We start from the raw sequence: 19,810 nt of genomic DNA on the forward strand, positions 1-19,810 counted from the left end.
ATTTGTTGCCTTTTTTGTAGTGGCAAAGAATTGGAAACTGAGGGGATGCCCATGAACTGGAGGGAAGAACAGAACAAGATATGAGGTGTGAGTATGTGTGGTCTGTGTGTATGTGTGTGTGTTTGTGTGTGTGTGTGTGTGTGTGTGTGTGTGTGTGTGTGTGTGTGTGTGTGTGATAGAATACTATTGTACTATAAGAAATGATGAATGAAGGGGACAATTTCAGAGAAATCTGGGAGGACTTACATGGAGAGATGTAAATAGAAGGTGAAGTGAGAAAAACCAGGCAAATAACATGTATAATGACAGCAAAATGATAAAGACAAACAACTTTGAAAGACTAAGGAACTTTTACAAGTATAATCACAATAGCCATCCAGAGGAATTATGATGAAACATATAAAACATGTTATAGCCTCCTTATGAACAGGTGAAGACATCTGAGGGTAAGTTGGGCATGGTTATGACTTGACTCTATGTGTTTATAATAGAGATGTTGTTTTTCTTTCTTCCTCAATTAAGGGAGATGAAAGTAGAAGAAGAGAAGGTGGATTACAGCTCATTGAAAAAATAAAATCCAATTTTAAATATCATAAATTTGACTATATCATTTCCTAACTCATATTTAGTTGACTCCCTCTTGCCTCTTATATTTAGTTTTTAAAATCCTTCACAATCTAAAGCCAAATTATCTTTCCAATTTCACCATATAGTACTTCTTTCTCCTCATATCATGATCCTGCCGAACATCACCTCATCTCCCTTCTTATTGCTTTTACATTGGCCAATGTAATACCAGGAATACATTCCCTTCTTCCTTTTACCTCAAAGAATTCCTCATTTCCTCCAAAACTCACTTCAAGAAATTGTTTCCAATCCCACCTGCTAGTGTTTTCCCCCCAAAAAACATAAATAAATGTGGATTGATTTCATAGAGTGTTTTGCACAGTGTCTGAATAAAGAATTCCCTAACTTGAGAGAGGTTTTCCAGAAGCTCCCAATGCTAGATGACATTGTTCTAACTACATCTATTCCTGCAATATCATAAATTTCCTGATGTATTTAGATTAGAAGAGAACCCATTACACCAGAGGATAAAAGCATAGCATAGAAAGAAACTGGTAGTATATAGACCATCAATGAACAACTGATCTAAAGTCACAGGAATTTTACCAGATCCTCCCTTTGTCCTTATCTGGTTTACTTCTGTGTGGTATAATTCCAGGTGCCTAAGGTCTGCTTATTTTAGATAAGTGCATTTGGAGAAGACTCGAGCTTTCCTAGTTATTTGGTTCAAAGCATCTTGGACTCCTCAGATCACTCATCAACTACCCCAGTCAATCACATCTAGCCTAAAGTTCTTGGCATGGATGATCTGTCTCACCAATTTGCAATCATTCTTTCCAGAACCAGAAATAATCCTTTGACTTGAGGATTATAGATGACTCCTAAATTTGTCATCTAAAACCTTTCTCAATCTAGTCCCTGCCACCATTTTTGTTATTGCCTCTTATCTGCATGCACTATGTTCAATCATTGTGTAATCAAGTATCTATTTAATAAGCATATACTGTGTGGCAGGTACTCTGCTAGGTGCTGGGAAGAAAAACAAAAGAGCTCCCCTAATGTCCCTGCCTCCATTTACTTTTATAGTTTATGAGAGGAAACAACATATATGCTTATAAAGAAACATAAGAGGTCAAATGTTACAAATAAATTAACCCATTTAAATATCCATTTAAGATTCTGTGTTATACACAAGCCCTTCCTATTGTTTTACAAGGTATATGAATTGGCTTATTTTCATTGTTTCTGAATTTTTAAAAATTTAATAAGTCAATTAGCCCACTTATTGGACAGTCAAGGAAAAAAGAGTGAAATTTAAAAAGATCTTCAAAAATTCAATACTATATATCAATATTCCAACTCCCATTGCCATAACTTTTAAAATTGTTATTTATTTAATTTTTAATATATGGAATAAATTAATATCCCATAAGAAATAATTCATAAAATAATTTCTGGAATAAATTAAAAAATAATTGCACATAAAACTGTAAGTCTATTATATACAATTTATTATTCCTGTTAAATATATATAACAAAGTTATCATACAGATTTCTTTTTTTCTCCCATGTTTTTGAATAGCCTATATCACTAGTCTGAGTCCCTGTTGACCTCTGATTCTTAGAATGCCTAACTTCCTTCATGGCTCTGCTCATATGTCACCCCCTACAGGAAGTTATTCCTAATCTTCCTAGTTGCTAAAGTTTACTCCTTCTTCAAATAGTCACATAGAGGTTTAAATGCTTACATATTATGTCCTCTCCCCCACTCACCGCCCCACATGTAATTCATTCAATGTAGAGAAATTCTCTTTTTCTTTTTCTATTCTTTTCAGCTCCACTGGCATCTCTTTCTTCACTTTCAGGCAGATGGGACAGTTTCCTTTTATTCTATAAGATCTGCTTTTATGTATCCATGAATAGACTACATTCTTCCAGTAGAATGTAAATTCCTTGAAAGCAATTAATTACCTTACCTAGAGGGGGCACAGTGGATAAATTGTTGGTCTAAAGTCAAAAAGACTTGATTTCAAACCCAGCCTCAGACATTTCCTAGCTATGTGACCCTGGACAAGTTATTTAATCTCTATCTGTCTCAATTTCTTCAGTGATGAAATGGTACCTATCTCACAGGGTTGTCATGAGGATAGAATCAAATGAGATTTTTGCAAAATGCAAAATTCCTTACACACAGAAGGTGCTTAATTCTATTCCCTCTTTTCTACTTCTTGGCTCATAGTACATACTTAATAACTACTTCATTGATTAAAAGTATTTTGTGAGGCAAAGAAAGATCAGTTATCATCTTCACATTACAGATGGGGAAACTGAGGATTGAGCCAAGCCTAAAGTCTTTAGTCTTCCAGCTAAAGACTTCCACCATTCATAAGATTTCTATGTACTAGATCTCACTCTTAGGACATATTTTATTCTATATCCTCACTTTCCAAATTAGACTTGTCAAAATTGTTTAATTCCTTGGACGAGTCATTTAACCTCTGCCTTATTTTCTTAATCATAAAATAGCATCTATCTCATGGAACTGTCATGAAGATCAAATCAAATGAGATTTGAGAAGTTTCTAAGTTAACATAAAAGAAAATATTCTCAAAGCTAGGGGGCTGATATGTATTTATTTCCTACTTTTATCTCATTCAGCATTCCTTTATTGATTCTTTTAAGTTGTGAACCAAAGGTGAAAGGATATAAAAACCTGCTGCATCATCAGCACATTGTTCAAAACTAACCTTGATGGTCTTCACTCAAAGGATTATATTTAACCCCTTGCAAACAAAAGTTAGAAAACACCAATGTTTACCCAAGCTAACATCCAGGGTCAAAAGCCATATGCCAATTCTCCTGCATTTCTACTCCTACCATTGTACTAAACTCCCCCAGACTTCTTTCCCCTCAAATGGTGGAGGGAATTTATCTCCACCCATATTTTAGCAAAAAGAAAATTATGGAAATAAACTCAAATAAATAAAATAAATGATGGAAATAAAATTTTAATATATTAATAATCCAGAAATCTCAAGAGAAGCACTTCATAGCTGTGAAACTAGCTATATCAGAACCTCCTCATTCAACATTTTCTCACTCTAATTTCAATATAAGGAATGGTTGTCCCTTAATCACTTATATATTCTATAAGGGCATCTAGGGAAAATATCTTTTACTCTGCATTCCAGGAAAGTTGTTTGAAAAGTCAACACTTACAAAGCAAATACTATTATCAGATTGATTGCCATTTTTAAATTGGTGATTTAAATTCTGAAAAGTTAAAAACAATATATTCGAGGGCATACATTCTTCCTTGAGGAAGGGAAAAATTCTCAGTAAACTAAGTTGAAGACTTTCAACAAGAAAGAGAGAAAATGGTGGACCTTCTAGCCTAGAAGAGTTTTGAGCACCCAGAATTTTTGAAGATCTTTTTTGAATTTTGTTCTTTTTTCTTGATTGCCCAACAGTTGTGTAGGCCATGGCTATTCCCTACTAGGTTCAACACCCCCACCTCTAACTAGAGAGTGGACATGAGTTCCATGACTACCATGACTGACTAGGGTCCTTTGCTTCCCAAATGTGACTTCCTTTCCTTTGCTTATATATAGGAATGTATTTCCCCCCTTCCCATTTTAGTCTCCTTTTATATAAGATCTCTCCCCATCAGAATACAAGATCTGTTAGATTAGAGACCATCAAGCTTGCTTGTATTTTTATTTCCAATACTTAACACTATCTGTATATATGTATTTCAAAGGAATCAGTTAGCTGGAGGCTCTGTGTAAATATTTCTGCCATCAATTCCAAAAGGCTAAAAACAAAATATTAAAGGGTAAAATATCTTCAAAATAAAACAATTCTATTTCATCAGCTTATTTACTTCAAAATAACATGCTCACAAGGAGAATTCCCAGAAGGCAACTTTTCTTTACATGAAATAATGATCAACTTGGTTATATTTATAACCAATATTTAAAATATGTCATTTAAATTACTCTTAGTAACTTTCACATAACCTCTTTTTCTTATTTTTTTTAGGAGGGGGGGAAAAACCCTCACTTCTTAGTAGGTTATAGTACTTGTGTGTGTGTGTGTGTGTCTCTGTGGTATATCTAATACCTATAGACAGATGAACATAGATATATTTCTTGAGATATAAGTACTTCTATCTACATACTCATATAGATAAACAAATAAATAAATATTTGCTTATATTATTATTTTGTAATTGTATAGTTATAAAACAAACAAATATATATTTTGTGTATATGTATACATATATACACATATATACATACATACACTATATATATATAGGGGTGTGTGTGTGTGTGTGTGTGTGTGTGTGTGTGTGTGTGTGTGTGAACAAAAGCAAGTTCACAGATTGTGAGTTAAGAATCTTGGGAAGGAATAGTTAATTTATAACTATAAACCAGATATCTTAAAAATAATAATGTATATATTTACACATAGTCACACATGTATAACTACATTTTAATGTAAATTAATTTTCTTAGTAATACTATGTGTTTTATTTTATTTATTAAAAACATTCTTCTGAGGAGCTCACAGAAGTTCATGATGTACAAAAGATTCAAGCTTCATATATGAAGACCAACTTTATATTTCATAGCTTCCTATATGCCAATCTATTCTATACTGCTTTTAGTCTAAAATTACAAGCTTCTACTAAGGAAAAACATTTTGTAATGCTAATAGCGTTAAAAATATCTTCTTGTATTAACAATCTGGCTAAATTAAGAATGTTATAAGAGGAATCATGCTTTTGTTAACAAACCCTCAATGAGTCCAAACATTATTCTGAAAACAGAAAATAATAAAACTAAGACCAAAAAGGATATGAGTAAACACTAGAATCCAGAACACAGAATGTCCAACTTCTGTTTCTGGGAACTTACTTCATATTACTAAATTCTTACCACAGCCAAGTTACAAATTGCCTGCATCTCAAGTTTCTTTATTTGTTATCTACCTCCAGGCTATAGAACATCACCAAATGGTTTATAAAAGCTCTTTGAGATCCCAGGAAGAATCCCAGGGGTTAATTATAGTTATCCATTAGCTTGAATTCAATTTCCTGCAACATTATGAAAAGACTGGAATTTCAATTTATCTTTTTAATATGATCTAGAGACCTTTGCAGATAATAGGAAATACATTGAAATACATACAAATGAAATCATTGTTATGCATCAGTAGAGCAGAACAGATACAGTTATCCAACAGAAATGATTTCCCAACCTAGAATTTTCTTTAAGACAACTCTTTGAGATGGTAGCTAGGTAGCATTGTGAATAAAGCACCTATGCTGAAGTCAGAAGGAACTGAGTTCAAATTTAGCCTCAGATACCTACTAAATGTGTGACCCTGGGTAAGTCACTTGATGTTGTTTGTCTCAAAAAAATAATAGTAAGAGAATCTGTGGAGGAAATAATAGAGGTTTTGACATCTCCATTTTTAGGGATGAAGGAATCATCTTGCTAGGTCATTGTGGTTGTATGTGTGTTGTCTCTGTGTGTCTCTAGATACCTATAGACAGAAGGGTAGATGAAGATAAAGTCAATGTACATAGATAGATCAATATACATATATGATACACACACAAATAAATTTGCATTTGTTTATATTATTATTTTGTATATGTATATTTATAAAATATAAACAAATACACGTGTTTTATATATTTCATACATAATATAAATGTATCACATTTATATAAATTTATATATTTATATAAATATATAATAAATATTTCATATATGTATAAGGGTTAAGTGAATATATAGAGGTTAAATGAAATATGATGAATGGTTATTAAAGGAATTGGGGCATTTAATCCAGAGAACTCCTTTTTTTTTTTAGGCTTTTGCAAAGCAAATGGGGTTAAGTGGCTTGCCCAAGGCCATATAGCTAGGTAATTATTAAGTGTATGATGCTGAATTTGAATTCAGGTATTCCTGACTCCAGGGCCAGTGCTCTATCCACTGCGCCACCTAGCCGTCCCCAGAGAAGTCTTTAGAAGAGACATGATAAGCTAGAGAAAGCCAGAGGAATGTAACTAGGATGTTGAAGAGGCATTAATTTTAGGTCATGTAAAAAGCAATTGAAGGATCTGGAGACATTTATCTGGAAAAGAGAAGGCTCAGTGGGGTCATGATAGCTTTGTTTTTTTGTAGGGTCCTCATGTGAGTACAGAGCAAATCTGGAAGCCAGGAAGGCTTGGGTACAAGTCTTGCCTCTAACACATTAATTTCCACATAAACCCCGGGGGAATTATTAACTGCCCAACACTAGGCAATTATCTAAGACTATAAGGGTTTGCAGTTGGGGTGGGGACTGAGGATAAATTAGTATTTATTATGTACTACTATGTGCCAGCTACTTTTCTCATTTGATATCTCATTTAATCCTCAGAACAATTATGAAGGAGGGGCTATTTATTATACTTCCCATTTTACAGTTAAGGAAACTGAGGCAGGTAGCAGTTAAATGAATTACCATGGGTAAGGCAGTTAGTGTCCAAGGCCAGAGTTGAACTCAGGATTTCCTGATTTCAGGTCTTAGTGTATTTTCTATGTGCCCCACTAGCTGCCTCTATCAGAAAAGGTGCTTCCCTGATGTGGAAGAGGGAGCTTATTTATGCACGTTCCTTATAATCAATTAAATCACTGGTCTGGTTCCTTTTCCCCTATTTCATATGGAAAGGATTTATTTGACTTCTTATGCTTGGTCTCAGAGGACGCTAAAAAAATAGAAGCAGAAGTGGGTTCAGACTTCAAAGAAGCAAATTTAGGGTTCCTCTAAGGGGCAGAGAAGCTTTTACAAATTGAGCTTTCCAAAATGAACTGGGACATCACAAGGATTTAGTGAGGTTTTCCCTTGTGAACACATTCAAGTGAAGATTTGAACTAATGGACTAAATGACCTCTGAGGTCCTTTTCACTCTGAGATTCTGGGACTTGTACTTGATCCTACAGTCAGAGTTAAAATCATGACTTAAACTAGGATTATTTCAGAAAATCCTTGAAAGACTTACATGAACAGATAGAGAGTAAAATGAGCAGAACCAGGAGAACACTGTACATAGTAAAAACAATAGCAGAAAGATGATCAACCATGAAAGATTTAGCTATTCTCAGCAATACAATGATCCAAGAATATCCCAAAGAATTCATATAAAATTGCTATGTGTATCCAGATGGTATCTGAATACCAAATGAAGCATAATTATATATTCTCTCTCTCATTCTTCTTTTCTGTTTGAATTTTCTTTCACAAAAATGACATGGTTGCACATGTATAGCCTTTATCAGATTGCTTACCCTGTTAAGGTATGGGAGAAGAGGGGTGAAGGAAGGGTAGAATTTGGAAGTCAAAACTTTTTTTAAAAAAGTTAAAAATTATTTTTACAGGTAATTAGGGGATATATTATTTAAAAAATAGAATCATGAGTCAAAGTCTGATCTGATTCCAAGTTGAAGTGTTTAATAAATGATATGAAAGGTAAGATAAAACCCTTCTCTAAAAATAAGCCTTTTGGAAAGTAGAAAGTACTAAGTAAGTGGGAAGTACAGAAGGCAGATTAAACTTTCAACTCTGCCCCTCTTACTACTTCTGTGACATTGAAGAAGAATAGCTAATATTAGCTAGCAATTATTTCTCACTAGCTATGTATTAGCCACTATACTAAGCCAGCTGCAATTATTGTCTCACTTAAGCTTCAATAATATCTACCTAGAAGGTAGGTATTATCATTCCCCTTTTATATATAGTTGAGGAAACTGAGGCAAAGAGAAGTTAAGTGACTTGTCCAGAGTCACACAGCTAGTGAATATCTGAAACCACTCTTGTTTTTCTCAGTCATAGGATCATAAGTGACACAATCAGATCTGTAACAAAACATGAAAATTACCAGGGAGTGAAGAGATTTAACTGCCAAGCAGAGGAATTTATAGTTTATCCTACAGGTAATTGAGAACCACTGGAGCTTCCCAAGTGGTCTGATCATCAGTAACACAATCGGACTTATCCTTTAGGAAAATGGCTGGTGATGGAATGGAATAAGTAGGGACTCAAGGATAGGGGAACTAAACATTTGTAAAGCCCAATTTTCTCTAGTGCCTCTGTTTTATATTCTTTAATCACACAAACATCTTGCTTTTAGACTTTTCTAAAGTAGTTATCTTGGATACTGTGACTGTATTAGTGTTTCCTGTTTCCTATACCTTAAACCTTTTGAGAATAAGGTTCTAGACTTGTTTAAACTTTGTTTCTCTCCAGTTTCCAGGAAAGGACTTAGTAAACTGCAAGCAAACAACGTCTTTGCTCCTTTTTGCTCTTCAGCCCCAGAAGGCATGGAAAACCAGAGATAACAAACCATGAAATGATTTCCATCCACAGAAGCAGGCCATATGAAATGTACACTCACAGTTTCAAACCCAATCCTCTTTTTGTATTCAGCTCTTTAGATGGAAATATACATTTAAAAAAAAATTCAGGAGAAAAATAAAAAGGTTTCAAGGGGCAGCTTTGGTCCAGAGAACCGACCCGCCCCAGAAACTCAACTTTCCCTATTCTCATCAGTGGCAAAAACAATCTTGCAGAAGAAAAATACTTTCAGGTAAGCTTTGCCCTCTACAATTGGGTCTGATTAAGTTTGTAAGCAGTAAGCTGAACTTAAAACATGCCTGGAAAATGCTCCTGGGTCCAGTGATTTCAAGAAACCCAATTGCCTGAAGTCTATGGATCCAGTGTTCCCTGATTTCTGCGACTCATATTGAGGGAAAAAAATCAAGGCAATTATTTGTCTTGGCTGCAGGCAGCGAGGCTGCTGTGGCTGGTGGTTCGATGGGGCACCTACGTTTCCGTCTACGTGATCGTCACCAGGCGGTTCATAGTGGGGTGGGTAGATGGGTGGGTGAACCATACCGCTCTCCAAATTTCCGAATAGCAACGGTCTAGCTTGGGAGTAGGGGGGGTGTGGGGGCCAAATTCGGGGCCCGGGATGGCTGGCCCTGGGAGGGGGCTTCGGAGAGCGCCAAGGGTAGGGTGAGAGCGGCGAGGCATAGGGTATCCCCATGCCACCGGGCCGCTGTGGGGATCTTACCCAGTAGGATGAAGGAGAAGACCCATTGCAGCACGGCAGCAGTCTGCAGCCTCCTCTCCAGGGGGATGTTTATGGGGGCGAACTGGATCTTCATGGCCCGCGCGGGACGCGTGCGTCCGACCGTCTGTCCCTTGGTGCGCAGGGGAGATGCAAGCCTACTGCCGCGGGACCGTTACTGCGGCCGGGGCAGGGAGGAGGGCGGTGGAGCCGATGCTCCTCTCCTCGCCCTTGGGCAAGTCAGAAGCCAGGTGCCCCCGCCCCTGCCCACGCCCCCAGCCCCGCTGCGTCCGCGCTGCCCCTACTGCATGCACTGGGGGGACCGCCGGGAGAGCCTGCCAGGGCGCCCTCGAGCGCAGTGGATGGGCGGGGTCGCAACCTTGACCCTACCTTGGCTTGGGGGGAGGGGCTGCCCAGTTGTCCCCAGAAGTTGGCAGCTGCGAGAAAGTGGCCATCGTCCAGCTATCCCTCCTCCAAAGCCGGAGGAAAGCCAGGCCCATGGGGAGAGTAGTAACCTGACCCGCCGAGAAGCGGATCGTTTAAACTAGCGGAATTGTTTACTACAGGCTAAATGTGACGTATCCCCTAGTTATAAACAGCTCTCCTTTGCTTGCTTCAATCGCTTTTCCCTCCCCCCCAATCACTTCATTTCATCTCTCAATCAAAGATCCCCAAGTCACCCGATGAAAGAGATAAGTGACTCCTTGGGGAAGCGGTGATTATAAGAATCAGTAGGTAAAAGTGGAACGGAATTAACTTTTATAAGCACTATGCTCCGGTTGGTTTTGTGGTGTGCACGGCTTCAGGAGTCTTTTAGGAGGAGGAGGAGGAGGAGGAGGAGGAGGAGGAGGAGGAGACTTGGAGAGGCGGGGGGGGGGGGGGGAGGCAATCAAAGTGAGGAAAAGAAACAGAGTCCACCTTCTCCCACTTCTCCCTCCCCACCCCACCCCTACTAGAAAGAAAATTCAGGTGTATAACTAATTTGATTTTTGGATTCTCAAGAGTAGGACTGGTTCTTGGGTACCTCTGAAAGATACCTGATATCTCGTGAGTTATTCAACTATCATACAAAATTTATCATTATTGAAACAGATTAGCAATGGCTCCAGGCTATTCCTGAGAGTCTTTGGGACCTAGGGACAATTAATTCCTGACTGTTTTTTAATCATGGTCAATCTCCACCTTCCTCACGCTCTTCAATAGATAAAATAAAAATAAAATTCTACTTGATGCTGTTAAAGCTTACAGTACCCTATACTGGAAAACATCATCCTTGGAACCATACCTCAATTCATTTATTCTGGGGCTAAAAGATATGATTGAAGTTCCATATGTGCTGCTAATTGTGGACTTAAGTAAGTGCCTTTACCTTTGGGGTGATAGGTTGAGAGCTGGAAGGCAGTTTAGCACTATGTAAATAAAAGGTATTGTTTTATCATTTTATTCTGTCAAAATAGACAGAATATCAGGTCTAGAGTCAGGAAGAATCATCTTTCTAAATTCAATCCAGACCTAGACACTTAACAGGCTATGTGACCCAGGGCAGATCCCTTAACCCTGTTTACCATAGTTTCCTGATCTATAAAATGAACTAAAGGAGGAAATGGTAACCCACTCCTATATCTCTGTAAAGAAAATGCCAAATATCATGAAGAATCAGACATGACTGAACAACAAACATCCTTAATTTCCTTAACTCTAAGATTTGGAATTATCATTCCCCTTTCACAGATGAGAGAACCTAACCTTCAAGAGTTGGAGTCACTTGTCCAGAGAATCCTAGCTTTGCCCTGGCTAGACTGTGTGACTTTGGACCAGTCACTTCAATTTCATAATCTCAACTTCTTATCATTCCCTTTATACAGTTGAGGGAATTAGCCTTTAAGAGTGGAAATCACTTTGCTTTGCTCTGGCTAGACTATGTGACTTTGGGCTATTCACTTCAACTCCACTTCTTCATCCATAAAATGGGATTATTAATATTTGCTTTATTTGTTTGTTGCACAGGGTTGTTAGAATCATTGAAGATACTATAGATTAAAAACATCAAGAACTTCAAAAGTTGTATATTTGAGTTGTTACCACCAAAATTTTATCTACATTATAACCACTGACTTTTGTTTCAATAGGGTGCTTTCATGACCACCAACCTGGTGATAAATTAATAGGTTTATTTTGATTTTACTGTTAAATCGACTAATTTAAATAATCAAGTTTACAGAGTTGAATGGCAAGTATGTACAAGGGAAAGACACCATAATGAAGTGGAGAGAAAGCTGCGTGTGGTATGTTTGACAGAATTCTGGACATGCAGTTGGGAAGACCCAGGTTCAAATTCTGTCTGATATTTGCCACCAGGGGATTCATAATCTCTCTAGACCTTTGGCTATTCTCTAAAGCTTATTTATCAAGTTATGGATGAAGTGTGACCTAAATCAGCAGAAGGAGTTTTCACACCATTGAGTGAGATCCAAACTACACCATCAGGAAGAACACTTTTTTTTTTAAAAAATCCTCTAACAATCTTTGTTCTTAAGTAGTTTACACTCTAGGTGACAGACTCGGATACCTAGAATACAAGTTACAATGTGATAAGTGTATGTTGTTGTTCATCTGTTTTTCAATTTCTTTATGATCCCACTTAGAATTTTCTAGGCAGAGATACTAGATTTTTTGTCATTTCCTTCTCCAGATCATTTTACACAAGAGGAAACTGAGACAAACACAATTAAGTGAATTACCCAGGATTCCAGACACAGCTAGTGTTTGAGGTAAGATCTGAACGTGAATTTTCTTGACTTTAGGTCCAGCACTCTATCCATTGTGACACCTAGCTGCCCTTCTTTAAAATTGATTGCTGTTGTTTGTCTTTCATTCTTGAAGACCATGATATCAGGGAGGTGATGCCATGACGTACAAGAGAATTGAATTTAGGTGAGGGAGGATGTGCAGTCATCAACACTTTCTTCTCCAGAGTCCTCTGGGACCAGTTCAAATGGAAATAGCCTTGGCCTTTTTAAGTTAAGGTCTTTAACAGGTCTGAGTTTGACTGGGTGATTAGCTCAAGGTAAACAAGGTGTCTGAAACATCTAACTGTATCAAAAATGATGCCATCTTGATGTAGATAATAAAGAATAACTGATTCTTATCAGTCAATCCTAATTCCAGGAACACATTACAGGACTTTAAGTTAAAATGTTTGTTTCAGGTGCATAACAGATTAGATGCTCAATACTTACTAAAATGAAGCACAAATCTATTTTTGGATGATCTGAAATACTGCAGTTCTCATTGCTGTGGCTAAAAAGCCTAACAGTCTTAGATATAATTATCTCATTTTTTTTATCACTGGAATAGTGAAGAGAGAGCTAACCTGGGAGTCATGAAGGCTTGGATTCAAGTCTCATTTCTGTTACATGAATGACTCCTGGTAAGTCTTTTGATCTATTAGTTTTTCAGGCAATTCTAGCTGCCCATTATTAGGTATATAGGAGCAATCAAACAGAAAGACAAAAGAGATCCAGGGAGTGAGGAATTACTTCTAGCTATAAGGATTATCGGAAACTTTGTGGAATCTGTTAAAATGCAAACATTATTTTGGAAGGATGACATAGTAAGCCATGAATACCTATTTGATTTAGTTTATGAATTTACCTTATAACATAATAAACTGATTCCTAAGAAATCTGACATCAGATTGGTTAATTTAGAAGGTGGAAGGAGTTGAAATCTAGGAAGAAAGAAGGAAAGGTCTGAAGGATGCACTCTGAGGGAGTAGCTAGGATGGGGTACCACATTGGTTTCCCTGAGCAACCAAGGGCAACTTTGTAGACTTAGTATGTATGAGAGATATGTGAGGGGAGCAAAGGGAGAAGAAAAGTCAAAAAATATCATCTAGATAAGGGGCTCCCTGTTACTTCTGAGATAAAACAAAATCTTCTTTTGCTAGTATGTAAAGTCCATTATGTCAAGGCTAATTATACATTTTTCTCCAAGTTTTCTGCCCTGCAACCAAACTGGACTAGTTGATGCTTCTTGTAAATGATGCTTAATATCTCTCCCTGGTGCTTTTGTCCAAGTTGTACCCTACTCCTCAAATGCCCTTCCTCTTTACTTCTACCTCTTGAAGTCCTTGATCTCTGCAAAAGACTTTTTCTGAGTTCTCCAGTTGTTATTGCTTCCCCCAGTTCTTAGTTAAAGCATTCCCCAGTTTGGGTTTTTATTAATTATGTATATATTTTCTACTGATTCCCTTTATAAGTTTCATTTCCTTCCAACAGAATGACATTTTCATCAAGGTATTCATTTCTTTTTTTTTGTCTTTGTAAGCAGTGTCTCGAATATAGAAGTTAATTGATAAATGCTTACTGAATTGAATTGAAGGCAAACATTATCTATTTCATGATTTTACTAATGATCATTCTTGCCCAAAGACCCCAAGATGCCATAGACCTATTTTGTTCCTGAGTTCTCTTACAATTAAGGAAGTGACTCAATGTTTCTTCGTGGATTATTAAAATACTGCTCTTAGGAATAAGTCATTGAAGATCACTTCCTTCGATTATTTTTCCTATGTTTGAGGAACCATATTTGGCTCGTGGAACAAGAAAGTAACATAGTAATTTTATCAATAGATGCTGATTGAATTGGCACATAAAAGAAATAGATTAATTAAATTAGCATATTCCTGTGAATGAATTAATAAGGAAAATTTAGGCATTATGAGATTAGTCTTTATTCATCTTTAATCATGATATGTGTTGCAGAGAAAGAGAACTATTTGCTATATACTGAATCAAGGCTTGGAGGGATACATGCCCAATATGTACCACATTCCTCTCAAAAGAATGCAAGTTTCTTGACACCAAGGATATTTCTAATTTAGTTTTTTGTATCTCTGATGTTAAACACAGGTTATTGTTTCTAATAAGTGCTTTAAAAAAGTTTGTTGATAGGGGCCGCTAGGTGGCACAGTGGATAGAGCACTGGCCTTGGAGTCAGGAGTACGTGAGTTCAAATTCAGCCTCAAATACTTAATAATTACCTAGCTGTGTGACCTTGGGCAAGCCACTGAACCCCATTGCCTCACAAAAAAACTAAAAAAAAAGTTTATTGAATTGAATTGTCTTTAATAGGAGGTGCAATAGTTCCTGTGTTTCAGGAAGTGGGCGAATTACATTTTTACTTAAGAGGCTAAAGTTAATACCTTCACCTTTTTTAATTGACTTAATTAAAATTGTCTTATATGTGACTATCAAAAGTTCTTAATTAGGGGCGTCTAGGTGGCATAGTGGATAAAGCACTGGCCTTGGAGTCAGGAGTACCTGGATTCAAATCCGGTCTCAGACACTTAATAATTACCTAGCTGTGTGGCCTTGGGTAAGCCAAGTGGCTTACCCCATTTGCCTTGCAAAAACCTAAAAAAAAAAAGTTCTTAATTCATATTTCTTTTTACCTTTCCCAGGAGAAAAAAATAAAATATTGAATGATTTATTACATGTAAAGTTTACCTTTTTATTTTCATTAGGGGAAAGCAGATAAATTGATAGTAATGTCGATATCCCATGTAAAGTTTACATATATATATATAATATTGGCCAGATAATCTCACAAAGAGTAAATATAAGTAATGCAGGACAAATATAAATTCTGAAAATCACCTAGAACTCATCAACAATTAACAGAAAACAGATTTTGATTTTAGATAATATCAGTTTTAGATAATATCTTTTTGAGATTAAAGCATTAATGTGATCCCTTTTATCTTTTGCTGGAGTTAAGACTTCTTTACTAGCATATAAATCATTTCCTGACTATCCAGGTGCAAAATGCTCATATTGGAGGTAATCTATGTGTCTCAGTAATTATTCTTCATTGTGTTGCAGGCACATTGCTTTGAGTCCATTGTTAAATTTTCATTATGAGCATTCCCACTGAAATTGGCAATTACTAAAAAATAGGCTTAATTGTCTTATTGTATGAATCTTAAAAAAGTGTTGCTCAATAAATATTGCTTCAGTTTAGTTATACAATAGAAGGTTTAATTATTACCAGACTGGAGGTCATAGGATAATAATGATAAAATAATAATATAACTGCCATTTATTTGTCACTTTAAGTTTTGCAAAGTACTTCATATCCATTATATCCTTTAATACTCTTGATCAAATTTGTCAGGTCATCTAAGCCACCAGATTCCCTTTATTTCCAGTTGGCAAGTGGTTATGCTTTCATTATGGGCAGCAAACAATGTTCCATGGGGAGTGAGATCACACTCTTGGTGGAGTGGTGCAACAGCATCAAAGACTCTAATGGAGGGAATAAATAGCTTCGTTCCTCCCAGATGGATCAATACATTTTGAGTGAATGAAATGAATGAATAAATGATAACTACTCAGCTAAGTATATTATTCTTGCAGAGTTGTGAGAAAAGCACTTTTCAAGCCTTAATGATAGAAATGGGACTATCACATATCCACATAGGTTAATCATAATAAGAAATTGGCATTTAAAAAGACACTTATTTTGGCAACCTCTAGAACAGAACCTTTTTTGGGGGGTCTGTGGCAGACTGGTTAAGTCTATGGATTGTTCAGAAGAATGTTTTAAATGTGTAAAATAAAATATATAGGATTACAAAAGTTAAGTGATAAATATAATTATCAAAATAATTTTTTAAGTTCATTGACTCATAAATTCTAATCTCATATGAAAATAAAAAGATATGAATAGAGAATGAAGAAAAGATGTGAAGGGTTTGTGATGAAAGAGTAGTGTTCAGGGCAATAGAAACAGAGACCAAAGTCATGTTAATATCTGTCTGCTGGAGTACATGGTTGGGCTTTGCGTGAGTACCTTCCACAGGTGCGTGGTATTCTCAATTACCTCCTCAGTCTAGGCTATTCATGCTGGGATTGATTCTTGCCTTCCCTGGAACCATATAAAAGAAATCTCCCAATAGGAAAGTTGCTATGGTTATTATTCTCCTTTTGTCTTGGCCCTAATACTTTTCCTGATTCTTAGCTGTCTACCTGAACCTTATCTGCTATTTTGATTACCGGTTTTGGTTCTTGACAGACTCAAGTTTGAATTTCACCTGAATTGAATATGATGAAATTTAATAGGTATGAATGTGAAGTTACATAAAAGGATTAAAAAAACTAATTCCCCTTGTCTAAGATGAGTAAACCCTGGCTAAATGGCAAGTGTCTGGAGAAAGGCATATGGAAGAAGAATCTGAGGATTTCATACTAGAAGGACTCTTACCTTACTCCTGATTTTACAGACAAAGTAATCGAGATGCAGAAAGGTTAAGATCTCACTGGAAGTATATAATAAATCTAAAATTCAAATCCAGGTCTTCTGATTCCACGTCATATGTTCTTCTCATTATCCCAACTTGCCTTCCTCATAAGGGCTTTTAAAACCATATACAAGGGTGGCTAGGTGGCAAAGTGGATAAAGCACTGACCCTGGAGTCAGGAATACCTGGAGTCAGGAATACCTGGGTTCAAATCTGGTCTCATACACTTAATTACCTAGCTGTGTGGCCTTGAGCAGGCCACTTAACCCCATTTGCCTTGCAAAAAAACCCTAAAAAAAACCATATACATACAAATATTATTACTGTAGTTAATTTATAGTTTTAACCATTATTTTCCTGTATGCCTTCCTCCAGTTTGTCTGAGGGTTAAAACTAGGTAATCTCCAAAATTTGTGTCCAGATCTACAACCTATAAACCTAAGACTCATGATCTTGCTTAGATTCTTGTTATCTGGCTGTTCTCCTTAGTTCTTTAATTCCAGACCCCACACTTTGCCATGACTACTAGTTTCCAGTTCTTTCCAGTTGTACTTCCTGTCTCTGCCTGTTTCCTATTCCACTCCAGTAATTTCTACAGTGATGCCTTTTTTAGAAGTTCAGGAATATAGTAATAAAGCAAAGATGTCACAATATGTTCTACTTAAGAAAATATAAACAAAAGGCAGCATGGAGTCATGGATTCAGGGTCTGTCCCATTTTGCCGCTGATATGTACTTTTCAAAATCAGTTTTCTGTTTGTTTCCCCAATATTTAGCACAATGTTTTTCATACAGTAAGCACTTAATAAATGGTTTTGCATTCATTCATTCCACCTGCCTTGTCTTACTACAGTTTTTTCAATCTTCCAAGGTATTCATGCTAGGTGCTCAGGTCACAAGGAGAAATATGGCACCAGATTCTCTCAAGAAGAAGACACTATGTGCTGTCTTAAATGAAACATGATTACTTTTGCCAGCATCTCAGATTGCTCCCCATTAGTATTTATTCTGTACCCCCATAAAAGCACACAAGAATATCCTTGATTAAAGAATTATGGAGACTGGCTCTTTGGTCTCTTGTTTTATATCTGAGGTGGATCCTCCTTTCTATTTGCTTCCCTTCCCCTCCACCTCTGAGTAGTCTAGTTTGTCTTAGCCTTGAAGGTTATCCCATACTTCATATTACAGGGCCTGTGTCTGCATAAGTTTAAAAAAAACCTTTATCTAAACCTCACAAGAAAGCTTCTATATGGTTAACCTTTGTACACAGTAAGACCTTTTACAAAATTCAGAAATATAATAAGAAAGCAAAGATATAACAATATAATTAACTAATGCACAAACAAAAGGGAGTGTGGGATCATGAATTCAGTGTCAGCCCAGTCCTGTTTTTGATGTATACCATGTGATCATAGGTACCATACTTATTCTCCTAGGGCCCCAGGTAATAACAATCTAAGATTAAATATAAAACTACAGAGGCATTGACATTTTGTATTGATGAGAGTTTTGCACTCAGTTTTTTATTCTAATAAAATCAGAAGTCTGAACTCCCAGACCCAGAAAAATGTACCAACATTTCTGCTTTATTTGGAGTCTCGAATCCAGGGACCAAATTCTCAATATCATAAATAAATATGACAAATAAAGTATGATATGATAAATACAACAATAGGATAAATAAAATAGGATATGATAAATATGACACAGTTATATGATATGATAAAAATATAAATATATGAGAAATAAAAACTCATGACTGACTGAATCACTCACTTATACCTAAATTTTATACCCTGCCTTCAGATATTGATAAGAGAAGTAAGTATAAATAGAAACTTAGGCAAAATACTTCAAGAATTTGGGGGGGGTAGGAGAGTTCATTTGTACTCTTTAGAGAGTAAGGTAGAGGGATCAACAAGGGCTTCAGTGACTATGGGAGATGGGCCTTGACCAGACTGCTCCGGGTAGGAAAATCCATTCTAGGTGTGAAGGTCAATGTTATAAGGAAAATGCTTTTGTACCCTTAAATGGGAGGCAATCCCCATTTCTTCTGTCCCTGTGCCTTTGCTCATTCATTGTCCTTCATTCTTGGAATGAATTTGCCTACTCAAGACAGTCTTTGTTCAAAATCCATCTCCCCTAATTCTTCTACCTTAAAGTCCTCTTTGATCCCTCCTCCCCACTCCCTAACAGAGTACAAATGAGTTCTCCCTCCCCAAATTTTCATGGTGTTTCACCTAGACTTCTGCTTTGTATACATCTCTCTTACTGATGAATGGAGATAGGTCTCAATATTACAGCTTAAATGAGTGATTCAGTTAGTCATGAAGTTTTTTTTAAAAATCATATGGGGGGCAGCTAGGTGGCCCAGTGGATAGAGCACTGGCCCTGGAGTCAGGAGTACCTGAGTTCAGATCCGGCCTCAGAAACTTAATAATTATCTAGCTGTGTGGCCTTGAGCAAGCCACTTAACCCCATTTGCCTTGCAAAAACTTAAAATAAAAACAAATGAAAATCATATTGGGATATAACTTTAAGAATTTGCCCTCAAGAATAGAAACCCAAGTAAGGCAGAAATATTGGAACATTTTTCTTGAGTCTAGGAGTCCAGACCTCTGATTTTATTAGCACAGAAAACTCTGGGTGTGAAACTCCATCAATACAGAATGTCAACACCTCTGTAACTTTATATTTAGCCTTAGAGTATTATTACCTAGGGCCCTAAGAGATGAAATATGTAACCCATGATCACATGGTATGTGTCAAAGACAGGACTGGGCTGGCCCTGAATCCATAATTCTACACTGCCTT

General features: G+C 36.6%; 1 protein-coding gene and 1 long non-coding RNA gene across 2 annotated transcripts in view; one reads left to right on the forward strand and one right to left on the reverse strand.

Annotated features, from left to right (window-relative positions):
* The window catches only part of MOGAT1 (monoacylglycerol O-acyltransferase 1), a 36,156-nt gene extending 26,257 nt beyond the window's left edge, over positions 1-9,899 (reverse strand). The window contains exon 1 of the mRNA XM_074191269.1: positions 9,698-9,899. Coding sequence (XP_074047370.1) covers positions 9,698-9,791 — 94 coding nt within the window. The 5' untranslated portion in view covers positions 9,792-9,899. The remainder of the gene's footprint in view (positions 1-9,697) is intronic.
* Positions 9,900-10,105: 206 nt separating this feature from the next.
* LOC141491669 (uncharacterized) lies at positions 10,106-18,056 on the forward strand. The gene is made up of 3 exons (XR_012469697.1): positions 10,106-10,429; positions 12,387-12,465; positions 17,868-18,056. It is a non-coding gene; the product is annotated as an uncharacterized LOC141491669 (long non-coding RNA).
* Positions 18,057-19,810: the final 1,754 nt, after the last annotated feature.

This window comes from Macrotis lagotis, chromosome 6 (assembly GCF_037893015.1).
Source record: "Macrotis lagotis isolate mMagLag1 chromosome 6, bilby.v1.9.chrom.fasta, whole genome shotgun sequence".
NCBI lineage: Eukaryota > Metazoa > Chordata > Mammalia > Peramelemorphia > Peramelidae > Macrotis > Macrotis lagotis.